The sequence below is a fragment of the Balaenoptera physalus genome, assembly GCF_965194825.1.
Source record: "Balaenoptera physalus genome assembly, chromosome: 10".
Lineage (NCBI taxonomy): Eukaryota > Metazoa > Chordata > Mammalia > Artiodactyla > Balaenopteridae > Balaenoptera > Balaenoptera physalus.
Window position 1 is genome coordinate 33748344 of NC_138889.1, and position 23623 is coordinate 33771966.

The following is a 23623-nucleotide window of genomic DNA, read 5'->3' on the forward strand; positions in this document are numbered from 1 at the left end:
GTTTGACACTTTTAATATCCATCAATTGATAAATCATATTGAAAAAGCTCTTTTGAGCAAATTTAACAATGCTTTTCCATGTATGTTGATTTTGTGTAACAGTGTCTACATGTGTTTGAAAAATGGTACCCTAAGATATGGTATTATATATCATCCCATATCATAGTATGATATCACATAATGTGCTTAAGCTAATTTGAATTGGATTTTGGCCTGACAAAACATGTAGATCACTATTTTTAGGCATCACCTAAGTTCTATTGTATCCACCCCTATTACAGTAACATCAATAAAGCTGACAGATGAGCACTTTTTGAGAGGTTCCTTATAGATATGATTCAAATACCCTGGTAGCAAGATGATTGTTAAAGAATTCCTAAGGTCTCTTCCAGTTGATGGTAGTATTTAATATGGGTTCTTCTCCCAACTCTCTTACTTACCAGCTGTAAGACCTTAGGCAATATACTAAACCTTTCTAAACCTTTGTTTTTTCATCTTTAAAAAACAAGAACAGTATCTACTTAATATTTGTTGAGCACTCTAGGCATCTTACATGCATCAGCTCTTTAAATCCTCACCGCAATCCCATGAGATGTTGCTATATTATCCCCATTCCACACAGATGCACTCAGAGGCACAGAGATGTTAAATAATTTGTCCAAGATTACTCAGCTGTAATTTGAACCCAAAACCTGCAATTTTAATCCCCGTGCTATATACTGTCTTTAAGTTACAGTGATTCTCGAATGAGATAATACACACAGACACTTAGTACATGCAAGTTCAGTGTCAGTTTATTATTGTTATTTTTAAGATTCTAATGCCCATATTTGTACCTTTTTAAAATGCTCTTCCCTAACTGGAAATGCCTTGCTTCATCATTCTGAAAATAATTCCAAGTCCCACCTCCTACATATATCTTTTTTTAACTAAGTTGATCGCTCTTCGCCAGAAATTCCCTTTGATATCTAAAGAAGTGCAGAATTTGGCCCATGATTCTCCACCAATGATTATGCCTTATTACTTTAACAACAGTGGTAATTAAGGAGGAAGAAATTCCCTCTCACATCCCACCCCCACTCATAGAAAGTCATTTATTCACTCATTTTTTTCAGTAAGGGCCTATTCTATGTCAGGCTTTGAGCTAGATGCTAGACACGTACTGGTGAACAAAACACATGGTTCCTTTTCTCATGTAAATTTTGACAATAGAACATGACATTAAACAAGTAAATGTATAAATACAAATTGTGATAAATGTCATGAAGAGAAAGAACAAATAGGCCATCAGAAAGATGGTCTAAGGGGTATAATTTAGATGGAGGAAGTCAAAGAAGGCCTCTCTGAAGAAGTAACATCTAAGCTAAGTAAGACCTGAAGAATGAGCCGAAATTTGTCAGGGAAAGAGTGAATGAAAGAACAGTCCAGTCAAAGGCCCTGAAGCAAAAGAGCTTGCCATATTTATTTAGACACTGAAGAAAGCCAAGGTAGCTGAGATATAGTGAACAAGAGGAAAGTGGTAGAAAATGAGGTTGAAAACTATACAGGGGCCATGTCAGAACCTGATAAAGAGCAAAATACCTATTATTGTATTTGCACGGTACAAACTCCAGAGATTGGACCTTGCCTATCTCTTCTTTACTAGAAGGGTGGGGGTCGGCACAGTTTTTAAAAGAATGAGTAATCCTGACCTACTAATACTCTTTGTTTCAAGGGTACTAGTGTTGCTTCTAAAATAGTGAATCTCTTAAACATCCCATCTGATAGTTTTGACTGGAACTTACATGGTAACATCCACACTGTCTACTATGATGTGCAAGACGTCAAAAAGAGGTAAAGATGGTTGAATGACATTGCCTGTGACCGCAAAGGAATCTAATGGCTAAGAGTATCAAGTAATATAAGGAAATGGATAAAAAGAATGGATGGAAGTTATAAGGAGCATAACCTAAGTATGAAATTAAGCCCATTGCAAAGTTCTGAATTATAACGCTTATTATATATTGTATATTGAGGTTTGAATTATCTACCCAATTCTGGGGACTGAAGTCCAGGTTGGATGGTGGGTGAAGTTGGGAGAGAATCAAATGAATGAATGCATGTCAAGCACCTAAAAGCATGCCTAATGTCAAGCACCTAAAAACATGCCATCAGCAAGTGAAGCTACCATTATTATCTACAGTGACTTTTTTTTTCCAAAACAAAATTTCAATTTAACTAACACTTAGGCAGATAACAAAATATTTGGATAAATAAGTTGGTTATGTTAGCTATACATATATTACCAAAATGAGAAATGAGCAAGAGTTTCACAGTGGAGATGGCAAAGTTCAAATATTAAATGTAGTATGAACTAAGAACCAGATAAAAAATAGCTGCTGCAAGAAGGGTATATACTATCTAAATATTTATCTTCAAGCTGAGTTACAAATCACCTAAGCAATAATACAATGGATTCAGCCTTGCACCCCAGCAGGACACTGTGGTTAGCATGAGGCTAGCCAACTGAATCTTCTAACAAAGAGGCAAAATCAGTTGCATCCTAAGTAGTCTCCCAGCATCAGAATGAAGAGATGGAATCTCCCCCTCTTGCTTGGTTCCTAATCTTTCTGTAGAACTCCAGCAGACATCTAGAACTGGTTTAGATGATTGGCCTTTGCTTGTCTCTCCAGACTATTCCCAACTATAGTGTCACTTCTGGTTTTAAAGCCCTAAAAACTCTACAGGAAGCAAAGGATAGAGAATTATGAATTGGACATGTTGAGTATCAAAAAGTAATGCAAAGAAGGAAATTTTTCTGCACTGGTAGTACAGAACAAATTGATTTATGAGAACAAGCTGTTTGTTCCAAACACTGCTAACCAGTGTACTTTTCAAGTCCCAGAATTAATACCAAAGTGGAGAGAATAAAACTAGGGGCTTTTCCCAATGGGTAGGGCAGGCATGAGACTTCCTTGAATGAATCAACAGACAAATGAATAAAGAAATTTACTGGGAAGATTATTTGATTTTAACTCAGACATCCTATAAAATCCTATAGATTAAAGCCAGGTGTGGTTGACCCCTGTGCTGTACAAGTATAAATGAAGAAGCATCTTACAGAAAGGGATCTAAACTGTAGTTCAATATTCAAGAGGTCTTAGGGAGGGATGGAAGGAGGCTGGGAGTCAGTAAACTATCCGATTATCATAGAAATGAAGGTATTAAGAACAAGCGTAATTTTGATTGCTTTATTAAAATGTTCCTCACAGAATTCTTTACAAAAACATCATGTCCTGAAAAAGTCATTCAACAAACATCAAGACCTTCTATGTATAGGACATTGATGGAAAAAGCAAGAGAATCCATGTTCCTGATCCTTAATACAGCTCCAAAATATTTAAAATTCTGAAAGTTCAGTTCAAAATCTTAAATTTTACTTCACTTACAATTTCAATAGTGCTGAAATTTTCATTTAGTATCGTGCTTATAGTGCTATCCCTGTTTTTTGTTCACAAAAACAAAAGCCTATCATTCCCTTGCTACATAAAATATGTATGTTCATGTTTTACATAAATATTTATATAAAACAAAATTGTTGTAAATAAATAAGAAATCTTAAAGAAACCAAATCAGTATCAAAGTTAAAATTACAATACATGTAATCTACTAATTCTAAAGTTTAGACAAAGTTTTAGATCTTCTTCATGAAAGAAATGTACGAACTGTACCCTTGATTGTACCTCTACAAATAGGGCATTTTCTTAGAGAAGGGGCACAATCTTTGCAAACTACTAGATGACCGCAAGGAATAAACACTATGGACACTTCTTTGTCCATACACACTTTACATGTTCTTTCTTCTTGTAGTCTCCTCAATTGTTCTTCCATTGGTAAATCTAAGAAGAGAAAAAAAATTTTAATAAAAGGCAATTTGCTGCTTCTCCTCCAATGAAAAGCCAAGAAAATAAAAAACAATGTTTTCTACTGATTTAAATTATTAATACTATTTTACCTGAAACATTTTCTGTGGGAATGTATTTTATGTCTTGTTGCACTAAGGGAGAAAAAGCAAAAGCATTACTATGACAAATAAGATTAACAATATTTAGTCACAGAATATATATTTTTAAACTAACAGTTTAGACTCTGGCCAAATACTATAGATAATTTTCATAATGTCAAGGCAATGAAAGCCTTCAATCTTTTTGTACAATTAATAGTTTATAAATTAGGTTGAATTATTTTCAATAATCACAAATCATTAATAAAAGCGTATTTTCAATTGACCTAGGAAGTTCCAAAAGTAATTTTCCAGCACTCACCAAATAAATGTTGGTATAACATGGGGTCAATTTCTTGTAGAGAGTTTTTGAATATGGTGGCTGCAAAATTTCCTTTTACTAAGATAGTATCAATCAGTTCTCTTGCTTGTAAGGATGTCTGTGTTTTTTGTTTAATAACATCACGTTCTTGCTCGCTAATCACTCTGGCAGTTAGTAGACTATCCAGGATTGGAAGCGCACAAGTCAAATGTTGAAAAAGTGCCATTCTATTCTTCCGGATTAATGATAGGTCATCTTTATAGAAAAGAACACAAACACAATCATGTTCAAACTCTGTCCACAAACTTCCTTCCACATATACACATATAACTGAATGAAAAAACCATAATTCATAATCAGTTGGCACTGAAGTTGATTGCTAGCTTTGGGGGTACCTGATGCCCCGTGCTTGATAATAACTCTAATTATAATAAGAACTAACACTGAGCACTGTGGTAGGCACTTTCCATGTATTAACTCATTTCATCTTCACAACAGCCCTTTGAGGTAGGTACTAGTACCCTTATTTAGCAGATAAGAAAATAGAGGTACAGTGAGGCAAGTAAATTGCTCAAGGATGCACAACTAGTAAAAGTCAAACTGAGGCAATTTGGTTTCATAATCTATGCTCTCTACCATTCTGCAATACTGCCAATCCTTTAACCAAATAAAACTTAGAACCAAATAAAATTGAAATTTTAATCCAATCTAGTCAAAGTGGGGAAAGGCAAAATCAAGGGAATTAAAATGATAGAACATTTTTTTCTTAAATTATCAGTCACCCATAAAACTTCTTTAAAATTCTATTTTAAGATGAAATTATTAATTAATTATTATTTCCCAAAATTAGACATGATATTGCTATTACCTCAATGTTTTATAGTAAGGGGGGAAAGGCACTAACAGCATTTTGAAAAATAAATCCTACTTGTCAATACCTTCCTGTCCTATACGATCTCTGTATTCTTCTTCCAAATCTAGATTTTGTATCTAGTGGTAAAATATTTTACATTTGAAACTCTGCAATTTTATTATCTCTTTGGAATATGACTTATGATTCCAAGTTTATTAATTAACTATCATATAGTTTTACCATGATCCATAAAGCTTTTCTATAAAATAAAAAGAGAAGTTGGGCTGTCTAAAGAAGAATTATTTGAGGGGAGATGATCATTAGATTTTAGAAACTCTCACTTTGTCAAATAATAGGACATATAAATAGAACTGTTTAGTAAGGAATAAAAAACAGTGCTTAGTCAGAAAGTCCAGCCTCGAGATATACATTCTGAAGAGAATTGAAGCTCTGAGAATAAATGAGAAAAGGATCAGGACCTAGAACAGTGTCTGGCACAAAGTCAATGTTCCACAAATACCTGTTGAACAAATGAATCAGGCCTTGGCAATTTAAACAGTAGTAGGAACAAAGAAATAACAGCCAGAGGGATGGAAGAATTAGAACTTAACATATTGTTAAGTAATCTATGGTTAAGAAGTAGTGATATTTTAGAAAATTAAAATATAATTTATACTTGATGTTAAAGTACATTAATTTTTTTAATTTTTTAGTTACATTTTACTTGAACTAATGTAAGAAGTTCTCTGAAATTCTTAAGATTTCTAAAATTGGATTGCTAGTAGCTGCAGAAAATAGTCTCACTTCAAAGTCATAGACTGTATTCTGGTTTATAAGAGGTGAAGACTTGAATAAACCTTTGAAGCATATTATTCTTTTATCCTGGAAAAAATATCCTAAGTTGCCTCTTTATTTACTCATCTGTCAAGAAATCACTCACTTACTGTTCTGGGAAACTATAATCAGTAACGTAAACGTAAGTATTTTCATTGTCATTCAAAAAAATATTTCTTGAGCACAGACTATATACAGATACTGTGCTAGGTAGTATGGATATAACAGTGAGCTGAGAAGCTAACGGGTATTTTTGATAGTCCAAGTTATTGTATACTGTTGACTTGGAGTCATCTCTGGAAACTGTTGATTTTTTTTTTGGATGAAAAATAAGTATTTTATAGCTGGATGGCTTTAGACTTCTAAGGGTCTATAAACAATTGTGGAAATGGGTGTTCTCTTCTTTGAGCAGGTGTTCACTGACAACCAGTGGTAAGACTGAGAGGACTACAGCAAGGACATGCAGCCCTATCTTCACTTCACAATGAAAAGGAGAACTTGGCTGGGCAAAGATGAACTTGGACTACGTTGCTGCTGTACTGGTGACATGTAGAACTGAATAATTCACACTTTGGTAAATAGAGGATGCTGTATTCCTATGATCTGATATGTTTGTCTGGGTTGGCCAGGGGTAGATTTTTCCGGGAATGGAGTGGACAATCTCACCGTCAACCATTCTGGGAAGAAAGAGGTCCCAGATGGCCTTGGACAAGGATATGGGGCAAACCTTTCTCATTCTGGGCTTTGTGGATATTTGGGGGGCCTGAGCTTTGCTTGGGACTTTCCTAGTCATTTGTTAAAACTGGCCAGAGCTAGAGAGATGAATCAGGAGCTAGGCAAAGAGACTCATGAGGACGGGCTTAGGGGCACCAAGAGAGGCCACATACAGTTATAGCTGTCAACTGCCATCTGTGATGTAATGCCCTTCTGTTATCCCTAAATCTCCAGTAAGAGCTTGTTAAAAGTTGTAGTCTGTTTTCAGCTGTGTTGAAAGGACTCTTGGATCTGGTCCATGCTTCGGAAGGAGTGGCAAAGGAGAGATCAACATTTCTCTTTGTCCAGGCCAGAGTGATGATGGCAGTGGAGCAACCAGATGAGAATGAACATGCTCATCCAGAGGAGGGGATGAGCCTCAACACAGTAGAGGCAACAGGGAGCAGACAAGGCTAGCATGGAAGGGCATGGATAACTTGTCTTGGGAGAATGGGAAACAGTGTCTTAGAGCTCCCCTAAATAACAGAGGGGCACTCCAAAGGGGAACTCGGTTCTTGTGTGGGCAAATAGGAAACTTAATCATAATTTGTACATTAATTTATAGTCACAGGCTGAGATACACTGTTACGCTAATATTAAAATTAGTAATTGTCCCTGATCCCACCCCAATTTATAGCAAAGAGGAGTGAGCAACTAGTCTGGGATCAAAAATGTGCCATGAATAATTACATACACAGTCAATTACCCAGAATAAAAATAGAAATTAAGAAAAAGCAGGAAACAATGCTTTTTCACTCAATATATTTACTTATATTTTCAATTTACTAATAAGCAACTCAAATATATTTTAATGTGAAAAAAGTTTTCAGAATTCAAATGCAGAATATTGAACTTAAAATCCACTGGATTGACTATATTTTCAATAACTTATGTACAGTGACATCCTTACGGAAATGGAGACTGTAAGTAAATATGTGTACCTGATTCTTTTTCCTCAGTTGCTCTTTCTTTCTCCTCTTCCCTTATTTCATCTTCTGCATTAAGTAAATCTAATACAAGATCACTGACAGTTTTGTAATTCTCTCCAGTTGTTAGGATTTTACTCTGAACTGTCTGCTTTACCAGCCTTCTACTAAAGCCCATTTCCAAAGCAGCTTTAACAACAGGTGTATTCATCATGACTGCATCTTCTGAATGGTTTTCTCCAGATCCAAAATGAATAACTATACGGAATAAAGAATTTAAAACATATTGGGATAGTCTGTATATTTTCTAAATTGCAAGTTATTACAATATCAAAAACATAAGGCCCAGAAAATGTGTAGGTACTATTTTGTATTACCTTTCTTAAATTTAAAATAATGATATACATGTTCAGTCACTAAAATAGGAATATGGAATATTGCATTCAGATTCAAAATATGCATTATCTGGCATAAATATGAGTGGGAGAAAGAAACAGAATGTTGGGATCATCCCCACCAGCACTGAGATTCCTTTTTCCCCATGTTGAATGAACAAATGAGCTTTCTAAATTAAATATGTTTAACATAATTTTGAAAGAGGCCAATTGTAATCACTCATGTCTATTACTGCAATGGCCTCCTAAAATATTGCTCCTGTCTAATTCATTCTCAACATTGTAACCAGAATGACTTTTTAAAAACACAAATCTGAATGTGTCACATTCCTTCTTAAATTCCAACAACAATTCCTTTGCTTTTAGGATAACATTCAACTGTGCCTTACAATATCTTATGCAATCTGGACCCTGTTTACCCCTTCAGCCTCATCTCTTGCCACTTACTCATTCGCCTTCTATCCCAGAAGCCACAAACTGACGGCTCTTGGGTCAAATTCTGCCTACAGTGCTGACCACTCTTAAGCTAGCCTGCTTCATTCATTTATCTGTTCGCAAATCCTACTTCTAGCCATACAGAATTTTGTTCAGTTCTTCAAGTGTGCCTGTTCTCTTTTGTCACTTAAGTCTTTCATGTGCTGTTCTCTCTGCCAAGAATATTCTTTTCCTCCCGTTGTTATTTGGTTAACTACTATTCTTCCCTTTGATTCTGTGCTAAGACAAATACTTCCTCTGGAAAGCCTTTTCTGATCTTCCAAGTCTGGGCTAATTTTCCCGCATGTGCTCTCAGAGCACACTTTACTTTCCATACTGTTCTCCTATCTGTGTATTTGCCTGTATTCCTTAGACCACTAGCTCATGAGAGCAGGTGTTATGTTTATCCTGTTCTCTATTCTTTCCCCAGAATAGTAGAAGCACAACAAATATTTATTGAATTGAATTTAACACTAGATAAGGGAAAAGAGCTTGTTCAAATATTGGCTCTATCACCTTTCAAGTTTAAGGTGGTGGACAAGTCACTTAACCTCTCTGAGCCTTTGAGTACCTACTGAAAAATGAGAATATTATTTTCTACTCTCTCCGTTTCATAGAAAGAATATGTATGCAATCTAATGTCATAGTGCACCCGTTCCCACACTGGTCTGAGAACAAGGGTTAGGCTGGATGTCTGAAGCTTGTTAAAACTATAGATGCTCAAGCCCCACCTTCAGATACTATGATTCAACTTAGTAGGGTTAAAGTGGAGACTAGAAATCTGTAATATTTTTTAGAGTTCCTCAGGCAATTATGATATGCACTAAAATTTGAAAAATACCAATAATGTATTTGAAAATTCATTGTAAATTATAAATCATAATATAAATGTACATTATTATAATTATCAACTTTCAATCTTAACAGTATCAAATGGTTCTAATATTTAAATGTAGTAATTAGTATTAGTATACATACTTGGTGACTCTGCATTTTCATCTTCTGGATTGTCTGAAGTAGATAACAGCTACAAAAAAATGTATATAAATTAAAATGTAAATCTTGTTCATTGCAACAAAAATTAATCAAGAGACCTAATTTATTCAATTTATTGCAAACTGACTTGTTTACTGGCAACATAATTTTTTATGTCAAAAGCAGAATTTCATTTACATTCAACAGCATTTCTGTAGGCCATAAACCAATAGAGTTTCTTCGTGTGTGCGTGTGTATGTGTGTATTAACAAATAAAATCCATTTTCATTAAGGCAGGAAAAGGGCTACACCTTTTCAGTGACCTGTAAGACAATCACTGTTTGCCTATCATCCCAAAGATCTTCCATTTTCTGGGTGCTCCTTTGGGATAAGCTGGACCCTTTATTTCCATTGACTGTGGCTAGGAAGTGTTTGACCCTCAAACTATTCTCTAAGTTCTTACTTGCTTTTCTGGGAAGATTAGAAAGAGCAATACAATTATCTTCCTCAAATCCTTTTAAGAAAAATTTATATAGTAAAACTATTAAATGCTACTATCCAGTCAATTTTTTTCCTCAAATAATTTAATTTATTGCAACTTAGTTGAAGAAATACTCAGAAACATAACTTAAATATTATTTTTCAGAAGGTTTCTAATTCTGGATCTGCTGTTATCCAAAGAATAGCACTCTCTAAGATCATGCTGGGCGTTGAAAAAAGAAAATGTATTTTTAAATTGACTTGTCTTTTCACTAAAATACTACTCTCTGTAATTATCAGAAAATCAATTTAATGAATGATTTAAAAAACAAAAAAACTGTCCCTACCTGTTCAAGTAGATGAGGGTAACTGGCTTGAACTCGACTGATGAACTCTTGTCCTTTAATTCGTATCAAGTACTCACACCTAAAATGTAAGCGAAATTAAATCTGGGGGGTTATTTTAATCTGGTCATTTGTAGACTACTAAATATTTCAAATGAACGTAAACATAATTGTAACCACTTGACTATTCATTTAGCATATAGGCAGTGATAAGAGATACTGCACTCAAAGGCAAGATGATGTAAGCAAGAGGAAGGCTGTAACTGGTAATCGGCCAAGGCTGATGTGGATAAGGGTTGTGAGGCTCTCAGTCTACTGAGATAAGTAAGGCTGTCTCCACTCCGAGGTCCTTGCTGCTCTCTTCAACTATTCTAAGATTCCTAAAAACATTCTGAACATTCATAACGAGCCAAGGAGACAGGTAGAAAGTTCCCTAATAAATGATACTGTTCATACATAAGCTTTGTATGTTTAAAAGCTGAAAATATACATAGAAAGAATGAGGAAGCTGAACACATTTTCTAAGAAGTCAGACATTCACAAGTTTGGTAGTTTCTAGGTAATATACATCCATGGTCAAATTTAAGTACAAAATGAATTCATGACATTACCAAAGCAAATTTACTGTTCTTTGTATATATTCACAAAATTACCACAATTGAAAGCTAGCAGCACTTTTTAAAAATGTCTATGTAAGGTGTTCTTTTTAATCTTCATAATTTTTGAACTCTGAAATATTTGGGGAGTGCAAAGTTGCTATAAATGAAGACATAGTATATACAAAAAATTATATAATGCAAATGTTAGGATACTAAGTTTAGTAATCAACACTAAAAATACTAAAAGTGTTGACCATGAAAAATATAATTATAGGCTACCTGATTTTAGTAAAAAAGGGAGAGTGTAAACAAGTATAGAATAATCAGAAGTGTTGACAACAAAATGCTATGTAGTGATCAAAACAGATGAGATGGGTCTATATTTACTCTGATGACCCTACTTAACATTGTAACCAGACTGGTGCCTCTGATCTCCCTTAGCGAGCTCCCTTTTTTCTTTTTATCCATAGCACATATTATCTTCCAACATGCTATATAACTTATTTATTAAGTTTTTATTCATTGTCTGTCCTCTCCTGCTGTAAGTTTAGCATATGAGACCAGGAGTCTTGGTTTTGTTCAACTGAGTATATTAAGCATCTACAATAGTGCCTGATAATAGGTAATCAGTTAATATTATTGAGTGTTGAATAAATGAAAATACGTTCAAAGCATGTTGACTGAAAAAAGTTTCAAAACAGTAAATATATCTAATTCATGTAAAATTGTATACATTTATCTATATATGTACATATGCATAAAGAGATGTCTCTGGAGGGATGTTCACTAAAATGGTGACTGTGGTCAGTTTTAGGTGGTGAGATTTCTGGACATTTAAATTTTTTTTGTCTCTGTACTTTCCTACAATGTGTAACTTTGGTTTTATAATGAGCATATGTTATTTTAATATACATGTATATATATTAATTACACACACAAAGAAACCCTAAATTATTTCCTCTTTATCTTAAATTTCCATCGAAACCTTTTAAGTAATTATTTTTCTAAGTAATCCCTCCTAAGTTTATTCATAAAAGTATTTTTGAAACAAAGACAGAATAAAGTAAGAGTTGATTATAAGTTATAAGGTAAACACATATAACTCCTCTCACAATAATCACACACACTTGAAAAGAAAATTTCAAAACAATTACCTTGGAAACCACTTGGCATGTTCCACCCATGGATCATCTCCAGATTCCCAACACCTCAGCCCACCATCACAGCAAAAGCATTTCACATCATCACTGTGACCTAAAATTAATTTTGGACCAAAACTTATGAATACATATAATTTAACAACTAAAATGTATGAGATAACACATGTTGAATATTTGTTTTTTATTATCAGATTTTCTTACCCATATAATAAAAACCTGCACTTGCAAGCTGCTCAGGATGAACTGGAACACTAGAGGGCCAGTTACAGAATGTTTTGAAGCGGGCTGCATATGTCTGCATGCTCAGATTAGAAACAGTGTATCTTGAAGTGCCTTGAAGCTGATTTCCTAAAAATGGGCAGTTGGGGAAATGTCTCAGGTGTTCTGACACAGCATCATCCTTCGGTTCCCAGTTGCTCAATTTTCCACCACAGGCAAAGCAGGCCACTCTATCTCCAGGTCCTATGTAGTAAAAGCCTGCTTTTGCCAGATCTGTTGGTGACAGAAAAGTCAATGGCCACATCTGGAAAGTAAGTAATCTGGCTTTTTCGGTATTCATTGCACAACGGTAGGGACTTATCCTCAAGGCAGAAAAATCTTGATTTGGTCCAGAGTTCAAAAGATTTGATGGAAAGCTTGAATAAGAGCCACTGAAATAGCCACTGTTTTCCAAACTTGGAAGTAATGAGTGCGTGGAATTTGTTACTGAAGAAGGAAAAGTAGGCTGAGAAGTGGCTCCCGAGATGTTAGCTGAATTCAGATTTTGAACAAAGCTACAGCTAGGATACAACTTTTTATGCTTTTCAATAGGATTATCTCCTTGTTTCCAGTTATCCAGCATCAGGCCGCAACAGAAGCATTTGACCTTGTCATTCACACCAGTATAATAAAAACCAGCACGAGCGAGACTCCTTTCTGAGACAGGAACACCGGCGGGGAAAGCCGAATAGGTAGACATTCGGTACAGCTCACATGAAAAGTCATACTTCAATTCAAACATGTTGGCACTTTTCATCAAATTTGATAAGAATATGCTATTTTCTACTATGTTCATAATGAAATGGATGGGGAGGAAAAGGGACTAGCCTTTCTCTGGGGAGGTAGTTTTGTGCATGGGTTTTGATTTTTATTAATTTTAGTACTAGATTGAACACTAAGAACAGGAAATCTTTCATTCTTTTTTCTTCTATGCATTTAGGGTTACAGAATGGCAAGATTCTAAATCCTATATTGATACATTCTAAGGGCTAATTAAGTACCTGCACCTTTGTATACTCTTGCATACAATGTAAACATGATGCTACACAGTACCTTGTGATGAAAATTAAAACCCTTCATAAAAGTGTAGAGTGCTTTAGGTTATCAAGATGCCATTTAGTGTCAGGTATCTCCACAGGTAGGTCACCCTCTCCACTAGTATGCTTCAGTGACATCCAGTCAGCCTGAAGGTAAAATGTCTCACATACCTAGTTTGTTTTGGTGGAAAGCTATGCTGTGTAAGTGTTCCATACACACAAAAATATTCAAACTATGTTTATTTTGCTTTTTTTAAATTGTGAAATTTGGTATCCAGAAAAAATAAAAGCATAAGACCTACCTCAAAAGAGGGAAAGAATGGACTATCATATTTCAGTGATTCTAAGATGCATGTTTTAATATCTCTGCTATGGAGAGGTATCTTACAATTAATGAATGGCATGTCACATTTTAATTAACAGCATTTTTATTTCTTAGAGGTACATAAAATAATGGTGTGCTTTACAAATGATGACATCTTAGATTCAATGAAATACAGTCTATCCAAAATCTTGCTCAAATTAATTTTTCTTCCTACAACCATCTTATTAGGGAGAACAAAACAATTCAAAATTTTCTTCCAAATAAAGAGCTTAAGTAGTATCAGAATTGGTTCATACATCTCAAGACCTGGTTTCAAGATTTATTAAATAATAATTACTTCCCATAGATAGGTACCTGATTGCTTAGTCATAGCAATACCACTAGATCTTAGCAAATTAAACATTGCATTTCAAATAAATTATCAGAGATGAATATATTTGCTCACTTGGTCTTTTAGACTCAGTTTCATGCTGTTGAGAACCAATATCAAATCTCCTGATAATGGATTTACTTTTAAAAACAGTCAAAAGTCAGAGTGCTGAGTCTGCAAGCTAAGATAAATAATCAAAAAAAAAAAAAAAGATGGATAAAAAAATCTGGCTTTCGTTAGAAATTATTTCACAGGTAGCATACCTTGAACCAGAATTTATCATGACAAAAAATGATAAATTTATTTTGTCACAATCCACTTCTTTTGAACAGCAGAGATCTCAAAATTCAGAATTTCTCAATTATAAGTAGCTTTTAGTAAGTAGGTTCTGTGTCAATAATGTCAGTAATAACCAATAAACAAGTCACCATGGTTTTATTTTCTAGAAGTGTTTTGCAAGCATGCTTCCTGGGTCCCACATACGTTGGGGCTTTTTACTGCAGACCTCAATGCTTTATTTCCAGGTGGGAGAAGAAACATATCTAAATACCAGTGAAAATTGCCCTCAAAGGTGAATTATTATGTCTAACTTCAGTATTCCTTTCATTCTTGGTGTTACTACTGTCTCTGTGTGAATTTTTTTTTGGAATAAGTTTGTTCATTTACCAAAATGTAACCATCCAGTCATCATTCTCATTCTAATTATTCTCAGAAATAACAGCCCATTTGAACAAACTAAAGTTTTGACTTTCAAAATATCAACAGTCTTATAAATGGTTAATTTCTTTACCAATCATCATGTTTATCTTTCATACTTGCTCTAAATTTGTTGCACCTATCAAAAAGTTTTGTTCTTGACATTTCTTCGTCATCGCAGAAATCTTTTAACATGCCAAAGGTTTTATATGCATGTTTCTCTAATTTAGCAGAGGGTTGAATATTAACTCTTTGTTCTAGATAACTGTCACTCATTTTTAAATCTTTACCAAACACAGGCACTTTTTTCTATTCTACACAGCAGCCAGTGGGAGACTGCCTGGCCAACTTGGAAAAAAGTAGTTCAACAATATGTCCCAGCTACAATCATTTCTTTATATCCGCAAATCAAATTCAGAATCAAACTTATTATTACTTTATAGTTATACCTCTTATAACCAGATCATATTTTTAAAATTAACATTCTTTGGATACCAAAAACTCCTGTTAACTACTTTGTTTATTCATGCACAAAACTACCTCCCGGAGATTAGACTAAGTCCCTTTTAAGAGTTTTAGGCCTCCATTTTGAGATGTTTTGACTTATAGAAAAAACTGGAATAAACCTAGAAGAAGTAGAACAGTTCGTCTCTTTTGTAAAACCTGTTAAAAAAAAAAAAAGACAGTTTTAAAAGTCAAATAATTCATAGATGTAACACCATGATCTCTTTTTAAACATTTTTTCCAAAGCAGAGCACTAGTATTTACTGAATGTCTGTGACATACAAGGTGCTGTATTAGGTACTGCAGAGGCCAAGAAATCCCACATGAAAACCAGAAGGCTCAAACTGGTGGCCAGCAGAGGTATTATGCTTGGCTTGTACAGAATTGGACTCCAGCATTTCACTAATTTTTTTAACTTTTTATTTTGCAATTAATTTATACATAGAGAAAACTTATAAAAATAAGAGTTCCCACATATCCTGCACTTACATATCCACGTATAACCATAGAAACCAGGAAAGTAACACTGATACAATGCTGTTAATTAATCTATAGGCCTTATTTGAATTTCACCAGTTTTCCAAGTAAGATTTTTCTTGGAAAAATACCACAGTACGTTTAAATGTTTTAGTTAATTACCAACATTTTTTTAAAATTTATTTTATTTTTATTTATTTATTTATTTGGTTGCATTGGGTCTTCGTTGCTGCACACGGGCTTTCTCTAGTTGCATCGAGCCGGGCTACTCTTTGTTGCGGTGAGCGGGCTTCTCATTGCAGTGGTTTCTCTTGTTGCGGAGCTTGGGCTTTAGGTGCTCGGGCTTCAGTAGTTGTGGCTCGTGGGCTCTAGAGCGCAGGCTCAGTAGTTGTGGCGTACAGGCTTAGTTGCTCCGCGGCATGTGGGATCTTCCCGGACCAGGGATCGAACCCATGTCCCCTGCACTGGCAGGCGGATTCTTAACACCTGTGCCACCAGGGAAGTCCCTTACCAACATTATTTAAAAGTAAGAGATTTCTGGGCTTCCCTGGTGGCTCAATGGTTAAGAATCCGCCTGCCAATGCAGGGGACAAGGGTTTGAGCCCTAGTCCAGGAAGGTCCCACATGCCGCGGAGCAACTAAGCCTGTGCGCCACAACTACTGAGCCTGTGCTCTAGAGCTCACGAGCCACAACTACTGAAGCCCGCGCGCCTAGAGCCTGTGCTCTGCAGCAAGAGAAGTCACTGCAAGGAGAAGCCCGCGCACTGCAACAAAGACCCAACGCAGCCAAAAATAAATAAAAATAAAATAAATAAATTTTTTTAAAAAGGGATTTCTGTTTAAAAAAAAGTAATAAATAAGAGATTTCTGGACTTCCCTGGTGGTCCAGTGGTTAAGACTCTGTGCTTCCACTGCAGGGGGCGAGGGTTCAATCCCTGGACAGTGAACTAAGATCCCACATGCCACACATGGAGAGACCAAAAAAAAAAAAAGTAAGAGATTTCCCATGACATTCTAGAGCCCAACCTTATCCTGAAAAGTCAGAAAATCTGGCTACAGCGGGCATATATTCCTGCATGGCAACAATCAGCTAGTGCCGAGCAGCGGCTGCACCCTTTAGGGAAGGCACACGCTCTCCCCTCTGGCACTCTGATACGGAGACTGTCAGCTGCTTTTTGTCACTGGGCTGGCACTGTTGTTTTTCTCACAGTAGAAATATGAAAAAAATGGAATTGTTCTAATACCTGTGTCTATCAAAAGTAACAAAAATGAAAGGTAAACAAAGAGGGACATTTTTTGAGAAAAATGAGAGTGACATATTTCTTTGTGGAAAGGAAGACTATTCCTACATGTTAAATATGTAAGCAAAGTGTGCTTTTGTTTAAAAAAGACACCCCTAGTTTTGTTCATTTATATCACCTGTCTGGCCCCTATGCAGTTGAGATTTCAAACCCCTTACACAGATCTTACCCTAAAGAAGCTTTGATGTGGAAACAAGGCATGTCTGTGGACATTTAGGCAACAGTTATACAATAAATATACAAAAATATGCCAAGATGCCAACCCTGGATCCATTCAAACTCTGTCTTAACCATTTCCGACACCTAGAATTATAAATGCTACTGGGGAAGATCTACAACCTTGTAGACAGAGACCGGCATGACGTCAGACTCCACCTTGGCTGGCCCTTCACTATCTCTCAGCAATTCTTCTTAAGCCTAGCCCACTGGCCTATGCAACTCTTCTAACCCTTCAATACCTTCCTCAAATTTCTCCTCCACAACTCCCAATCTCACTTTCAGTAGATTGTTTTGCCTTCGATTTCTCAAAGAAAAGAGACATCATTGACTCTTAGTACTCCTTTCACATTCTCAAATCCATGCCCTTTTTGCTCACAACCCACTTACTGCCTCACTTAAAAGAATCCCATCCTCCCCCACTGGCCTCAGAAACCTTGCTCTTAACCCCATCCTCTTCATTTCTTCAACTCTCTCTACTGGGTCTTTTCCTTCAATAGAACAAGCATGCTTAATTCTGTCTCAGCTTTCAAATGAAAACAAAACCAAAAAACCCTCTTTCAACCCTACTTTTCACTCTAGCAACTTACCCTGTATCTCACCTTCACTTCACAACCAAATGAAATGAACAACTGTCTACGGTGAAGGTCTCCCAATACAACTGGCTTTAGCCAGCACCACTTAAAACCACTCTCTCTTCTTCTTTTATTTATTTGAAGTATAGTTGATTTACAATGTTGTGTTAGCTTCAGGCGTACAGCACAATGATTCAATTATATATATATATATATTCTTTTTCAGATTATTTTCCCTTATAGGTTATTATAAAATAGTGAGTATAGTTCCTGTGCTGTACAGTAGGTCCTTGTTTATCTATTTTATATATAGTAGTGTGTATATGTCAATCCCATCCTCCTAATTTATCCATCCCCTGCCTTTCCCTTTGGTAACCATGTTTGTTTTCTACGTCTGTGGAAAACCACTCCCAGTATGAGCAACACCAATCTTTTCTTTCCCAAAACCAGTGGAATTTTTCACACCTGACACTGGGGTCCACTTCCTCTAAGAAATGTTCTAGTCCCTTGGCTTCTGATACCACTCTATTGGGATTCCTCTTTCCTTTCTTGTGGCTCCTTCTCATATTGGCTCAAGTCCCCAACCTCATCTCTTCTTACTCATTTCTAGTGGGCAACCTCCCTGATGCCAGCGATGTTGGGTGTGTCTATCCTCTGGGTGCCTTTTCTCTCTGCCTCCCCCTAGTCTGTGAGCTCCTTCACAGCAGAACCGTGTTTCAGCTCTGTACCAGCCCTCCCACTCCTACCGTCCATTCAGCCTGGCATATAATGTAGACACTAAGACTTTTTGCTGAGAAGTGAATTTTGCTAACTTGACTGAGCCCCCCAGGACTGCAGCACCCTCATTTGCATGGTGTTAAGGACATCAATTTTACATTAATGACTACAAAGTCTGCTCAGTGATGGTTTAATACCAGGCTTTGGAGTCAGACATCTTGAGTTTCCAATATCATTCAGTCTCCGCATACCAGGGGTGTGATCCTGGGCAAGTGCTTCTTAGGACTGTGAGAATTAAACCTGAAAACACATGTAAAGTCTTCTAAGGGAGTCGTTGAATATAGCGGGTATTAGAAACACCTAATGTTAGCAACAAATAATGGCAAACAAAGTTAATATTACTGTTAGTTTAGGATCGGGTAAATACCTCCGGCACTTTACTAACTAGATTAAGAGCACTACAGGGTTTCCATGCTGATCACCAGGAAAACCACTAAAAATCTGCTCTTTCTGCCACCACTTGGGAACACTCCTCCATCTGTCCATTAAAAAAAAGATTTTACTGAGTCCTTACTATGCCCAAGCTCTGCTTTAGGCTCTGTGCTGAAGCTCATCTGGCACCGTCTAAGGCCCGGTGATATCTCTTGGCAATCGAGTTAAACCAGCTGTCAAAGCTTCCCCATTCCACTGACTCACTGCAAAAGGAAAACAGAAACTGCACACCCGGCAGGAAGGCGGACGTTAAGTGAGTGTCGGCGAGGCAGCGCCGGACCCGGCGGCCCCACGGGCTGGAGGGCAAGTCTGGGCGGCGGCGAGGACTGGCCGGACCAGAGCGGCCGCGCCGGGAAGGGCCGCCCGGGTTCCCACTCTCTTCCCGTCCCTGGTCGGCTCGAGAGCCGGCCTGGAGCCGACCTCTGAGCCCTGCAGCAGGTCTGATTACCGTGCGCCCCTAGGCGAGGGACAGACGTAGCCCCCGCCCGCGCGGGACGCAGTGCGGAGACGTTGGGGGTCGCGCGCACGGACACGCGCACAGACACAAACGGTCGCGCGCACGCGCACGCTCGCTCACTCACCTCAGGTCTACCGGCCGGCCTGCCGCCCCCGGCCGGTGCGCGGCAGTCGGGTTGTGCCGGCCGAGTCTTGGCGGGTGACAGCCGTCGCCCCGCTGTTCGGTGCGGGCTGGAGTCTCACGCTGCCTTTTAAACGTCTCCCTCCCCCCCACCCCGCTCCTCCCCTTCCCCACCCCCACCCCGCTCCATTTGTCCCGCACTCCTCCCAGCGGTTTGCTTGTGCGCTGGTGCTTTCCTCTTAAGACTTAGGGGAACTCCAGCGGTAATAACCACACACACTTCCCCTTAATCAGTGGCCTGGCAGACCCACTCGGGGATTTCCATGACCCGAAAAGCGTGACTGTTTCTTAACCGGGGCGTATCGGCGTGGCATTTACTGAAATACCTTTGCTTCTTTGTTCGTGGGTCAGAGGAAATCTTGATAATCTGTGAGGGGGAAGATGAGCATTGGTCAGCCTGACTGGAAAAGGTCCGTCTCCCACATAATAAAAAAAAAAAAACCGCGAAACTTTGTGAACTCTTTCTGATAATTTTTACTTTTTGTTCTAATTCTGTTATAATTGTAAAGCATGAATGGAAATGTAGGGGTTTGTAAAAAAAAAAAAAAAATCACAAGATTCTCCTTTTCAGTTTATTTTTAGCGTTTTAAAAGATTGAGATTACCATCTTAGTTTGCTATATTGAAATCTTTTTTTTTTTTTTTTGGTTCGTTGGTTGTCTTTATAACCAGGGTGGAGTTGGCTATAAAACAAATTCCGCCTTTCAGCCTTTTGTCTCACAGGGGAGACGTCTAAATGACCATGACAGTCTCATAGAAACCTGAAGTCAGAGTCTAACTGCACTGCCATATTTTCCTCAACATTTCCTGCCTAAGCAGTAAATTTAAGCACGTTTATCTAAAGACAGTGTAACATGCCAGGGTAACAGGTGGCTTGGGAGAGCTCACCTGATTTTCCTGCCTTCCAGTAAATCAAAGATGTCAAGCACTAAAGGCAGAACCCATAAAATTACTCAGTACTTCAACATCCTATGGAAACAAGAATGCAGTACAGTCAGGATGAGCTGGCGTATCTTCTGGATTAGGTGGATTTGGCTGCCCATAGCAATTAGAGTTCCAGTTGGAAATATATCAAAAAGGTTAAGTTTACTTATGTGGAGATTTCAATTCATTTTGGAGCCTGCTTAGTTCAAAACCTTATAAGCCATTTGCAACTCACCCTTGAGATGGTGGAAAAAATTTTGTGATCCTTATATACTTATGATCATGTACCTACCAAAATAATTTTGAAAAACTATATTCCTCTGCATATTTTTAATTTAAGATTAAAACAAAAAAGTTGTAGTTGCTAAGGAACTACAAAATGTAGACATAGATGTTTTAGAATAAAATTGATCAGCAGTCTTTTAAATGTATTCAATGGACTACAAATACCATAGCCATTTGATACCCCCTGTCATTATATATCAGCTTATCTTTAATAATCGGAAATATTATATCAATGCTTTTTGTCCTTGAACATTCTACTTCTCCCACAGAATTTTAATATATGTTTATAATGGACATCTTTATGATCCCTCTGGCACATATTTCTGAAACAAACATATGTATAAATTGAAATTTAACTTTTTTCCTGTGATCATAAGGCTGTAACTTAAAGAAAAATTTCTCCTTGATTGCATTATCATATATTACTTTCAGTACGTATATTGAAAGTCAGTTGATCAAAACAATCTAAATATAAATGTTAATGATTACTCAAGATAGAAAGTAAAATTCTTTTACAAATGCAATCTCAGTGGGGCAGCTTATATTTGAACAATTTGTTCAAGTGTGTGTTCATGAATATTACCTATTACTAGAATATTATAGGGTTCAGCATAGATTCTCTTCCTTTTTTTTAGTTTCTAAAGATTGTAAGTGTTGAAAAATCTTTTTCACATAAATAAGTAGATAGGCCCAGAAGAAATGTTATTATATCGATTTTTTCACAATTTTTTAACATCTGTTTTATAGCCCAAAAATTCTTTAGTGATCTTTAATCCTAAAATGTAATTAGTTATCAGTAGACAACTCAATTTTGTTGAAATCAGTGACTTGGAGACCACAGGAATTTTACCCAGATAGGGTAGCCAGAGTTAGCAATTAAAATACAGGATACCTAGTTAAATTTAAATTTGAGATAAACAACAAATAATTTTTTAGTATAAGTATGTTCCATGTAATATATTATTCATTGAATACATTAATCATTGATTAGCTAGAATTCAAATTTAACTGGGTGACCTATATTTTATCTGATAACTCTATACCCAGATATTAGAGTCATTCATTTTCTCAACATTAACACCAGTTATTTCTAATTGTCCAGGAATATTTTATATCCATGGTCAATACTATACCATTTGAAAACCCAAGATGGGTGAGGGGTGAGCTTGTCTTTTTTAAGAAGAAAGAACCATTGTGAAAAGGTTGGTGAGAAGACAGAACAAGCCTGGCAGCCGTGACAGCTCTTGTTTTCAATCAGATCAGTTTTAGGAAAAACTACATTGTAGAAATTGAGGATCAGGTTGTTAATTCCCTTAAAACTATTTGAGTTCCCGCTTACCCAATGCTAAATTTTTGTAAATACTTGGTAAGTTTGCCCAAGGGATCACTTATCCCAATTTAAAGACCATGGCCTAAGAAACCCTGAACTAACTAGGATTCCCACATTCTTCAAACTAGTAATAAAAGTTGGGATCAGACCTGTCAGGGCCTAAAGTGGATCAATATGTCTCCTCTGCAAAATTTTGCACAACTTTAATTATTGATTTTTTTTTTTTTTTTTTTTTTTTTGGCTGCGTTGGGTTTTCATTGCTGCTCCCGGGCTTTCTCTAGTTGCCGTGAGTGAGGGCTACTCTTCGTTGCGGTGCACTGGCTTCTCATTGTTGTGGCTTCTCTTGTTGCGGAGCACGTGCTCTAGGCGCGCAGGCTTCAGTAGTTGTGGGGCACGGGCTTAGTTGCTCCACAGCGTGTGGGATCTTCACGGACGAGGGATTGAACCCGTGTCCCCTGCATCGGCAGGCGGATTCTTAACCACTGCGCCACCAGGGAAGTCCCTGATTTTTTAAAAGTAATTGTTTTCCTGTAGTAATTCTGAGCTGCATATGATCAAGGACTGTATGTATTTCATTAACCGCATTATTCTAGCACTAGTGGGGAACCTGCAAACAGAAGGTGCTCAATAAATCTTTGTTGACCGACTGACAAAAATGCAGTCAGTCTAGCTGCTTGGGGCTTCTCTAGCCTAAACCTGCACCCAAATTTTTAATATCTTACTTTTTCCCTGTAACCCTTTGACTATCCCAAATATTTTATGTAAAAACTCCCCTTTTCCTCCCAACATCCAAGTTTCCTAAATATATTTTCTCTCCAAATACTCTTCAGAGACAGAAATAAGCAAGGAAATATTTGAGGAAAGTGACAAGGTAGACAGACATATGGCTATTACTATCTCTTGTCTGCCAGTTTTCTTCTATTTGCAATGTGCAAGCAAGGTATGAGAAGTGTGTGAAAGAGTTTTCCATCCCATTCCTGGTTTGGAACTTTATAATTCTTAACAGTGGTGTGTTCTCAATATCCTATTGTTAAATAATCAACTTTAAAGTATTTTTTCCTTGAGGGTAATCATGATAAAAAACATTCTTTCTCTGGAAGGAATTCCACGTAATACTATGGTTGTAACAACTTCAGTTCCAGCCTACTGCTATTGTAAGTTTTTACATTTTTAATTAAAGAAATACATAAAGCTTCTAACCAGGAACCTAGAACTGAAAGTAAAAGTGAAATCTAACAAAGGGAACATGCCATTCTAATTCCAAAGTAGATATGAGAGTCATTGTAAATTCTGGGAATTTCTTAGACTGTTGACAACTTCGTATCTTGCAAATAAAATACAATTAGATCAGCCTTGAACAAGTCCTGATGAAGAAATTTACAA

At 36.8% G+C, this 23623-nt stretch overlaps 1 protein-coding gene across 2 annotated transcripts; it reads right to left on the reverse strand.

The window, feature by feature from the left end:
- Positions 1 to 3216: 3216 nt before the first annotated feature.
- Positions 3217 to 20138, reverse strand: BIRC3 (baculoviral IAP repeat containing 3). 2 transcript variants are annotated; one of them, XM_082409941.1, is made up of 10 exons: positions 19647 to 20138; positions 18771 to 18873; positions 12299 to 15446; positions 12092 to 12191; positions 10342 to 10420; positions 9518 to 9566; positions 7686 to 7928; positions 4305 to 4559; positions 3995 to 4036; positions 3217 to 3878 (listed from the first exon to the last, which is right to left on the reverse strand). In XM_082409941.1, exons 3-10 carry the CDS (start codon positions 13149 to 13151, stop codon positions 3685 to 3687), a joined length of 1815 nt encoding a protein of 604 aa, XP_082266067.1. In that variant the 5' UTR covers positions 13152 to 15446; positions 18771 to 18873; positions 19647 to 20138; the 3' UTR covers positions 3217 to 3684. The 2 variants fall into 2 exon arrangements, with proteins under 2 accessions (XP_082266067.1, XP_082266066.1); XM_082409940.1 differs by lacking the exon at positions 18771 to 18873.
- Positions 20139 to 23623: the final 3485 nt, after the last annotated feature.

Bases quoted from the DNA above. Each gene is read 5' to 3' on its own strand.
- BIRC3 (XM_082409940.1), bottom strand. From the start codon at position 13,151: ATGAACATAGTAGAAAATAGCATATTCTTATCAAATTTGATGAAAAGT. The intron at 10,421-12,091 runs GTAATTGTTTTG...CTTACATTTTAG, and splicing joins CATGCCAAGTGGTTTCCAAG to GTGTGAGTACTTGATACGAA. The intron at 3,879-3,994 runs GTAAAATAGTAT...TTCTCTTCTTAG, and splicing joins TCCCACAGAAAATGTTTCAG to ATTTACCAATGGAAGAACAA.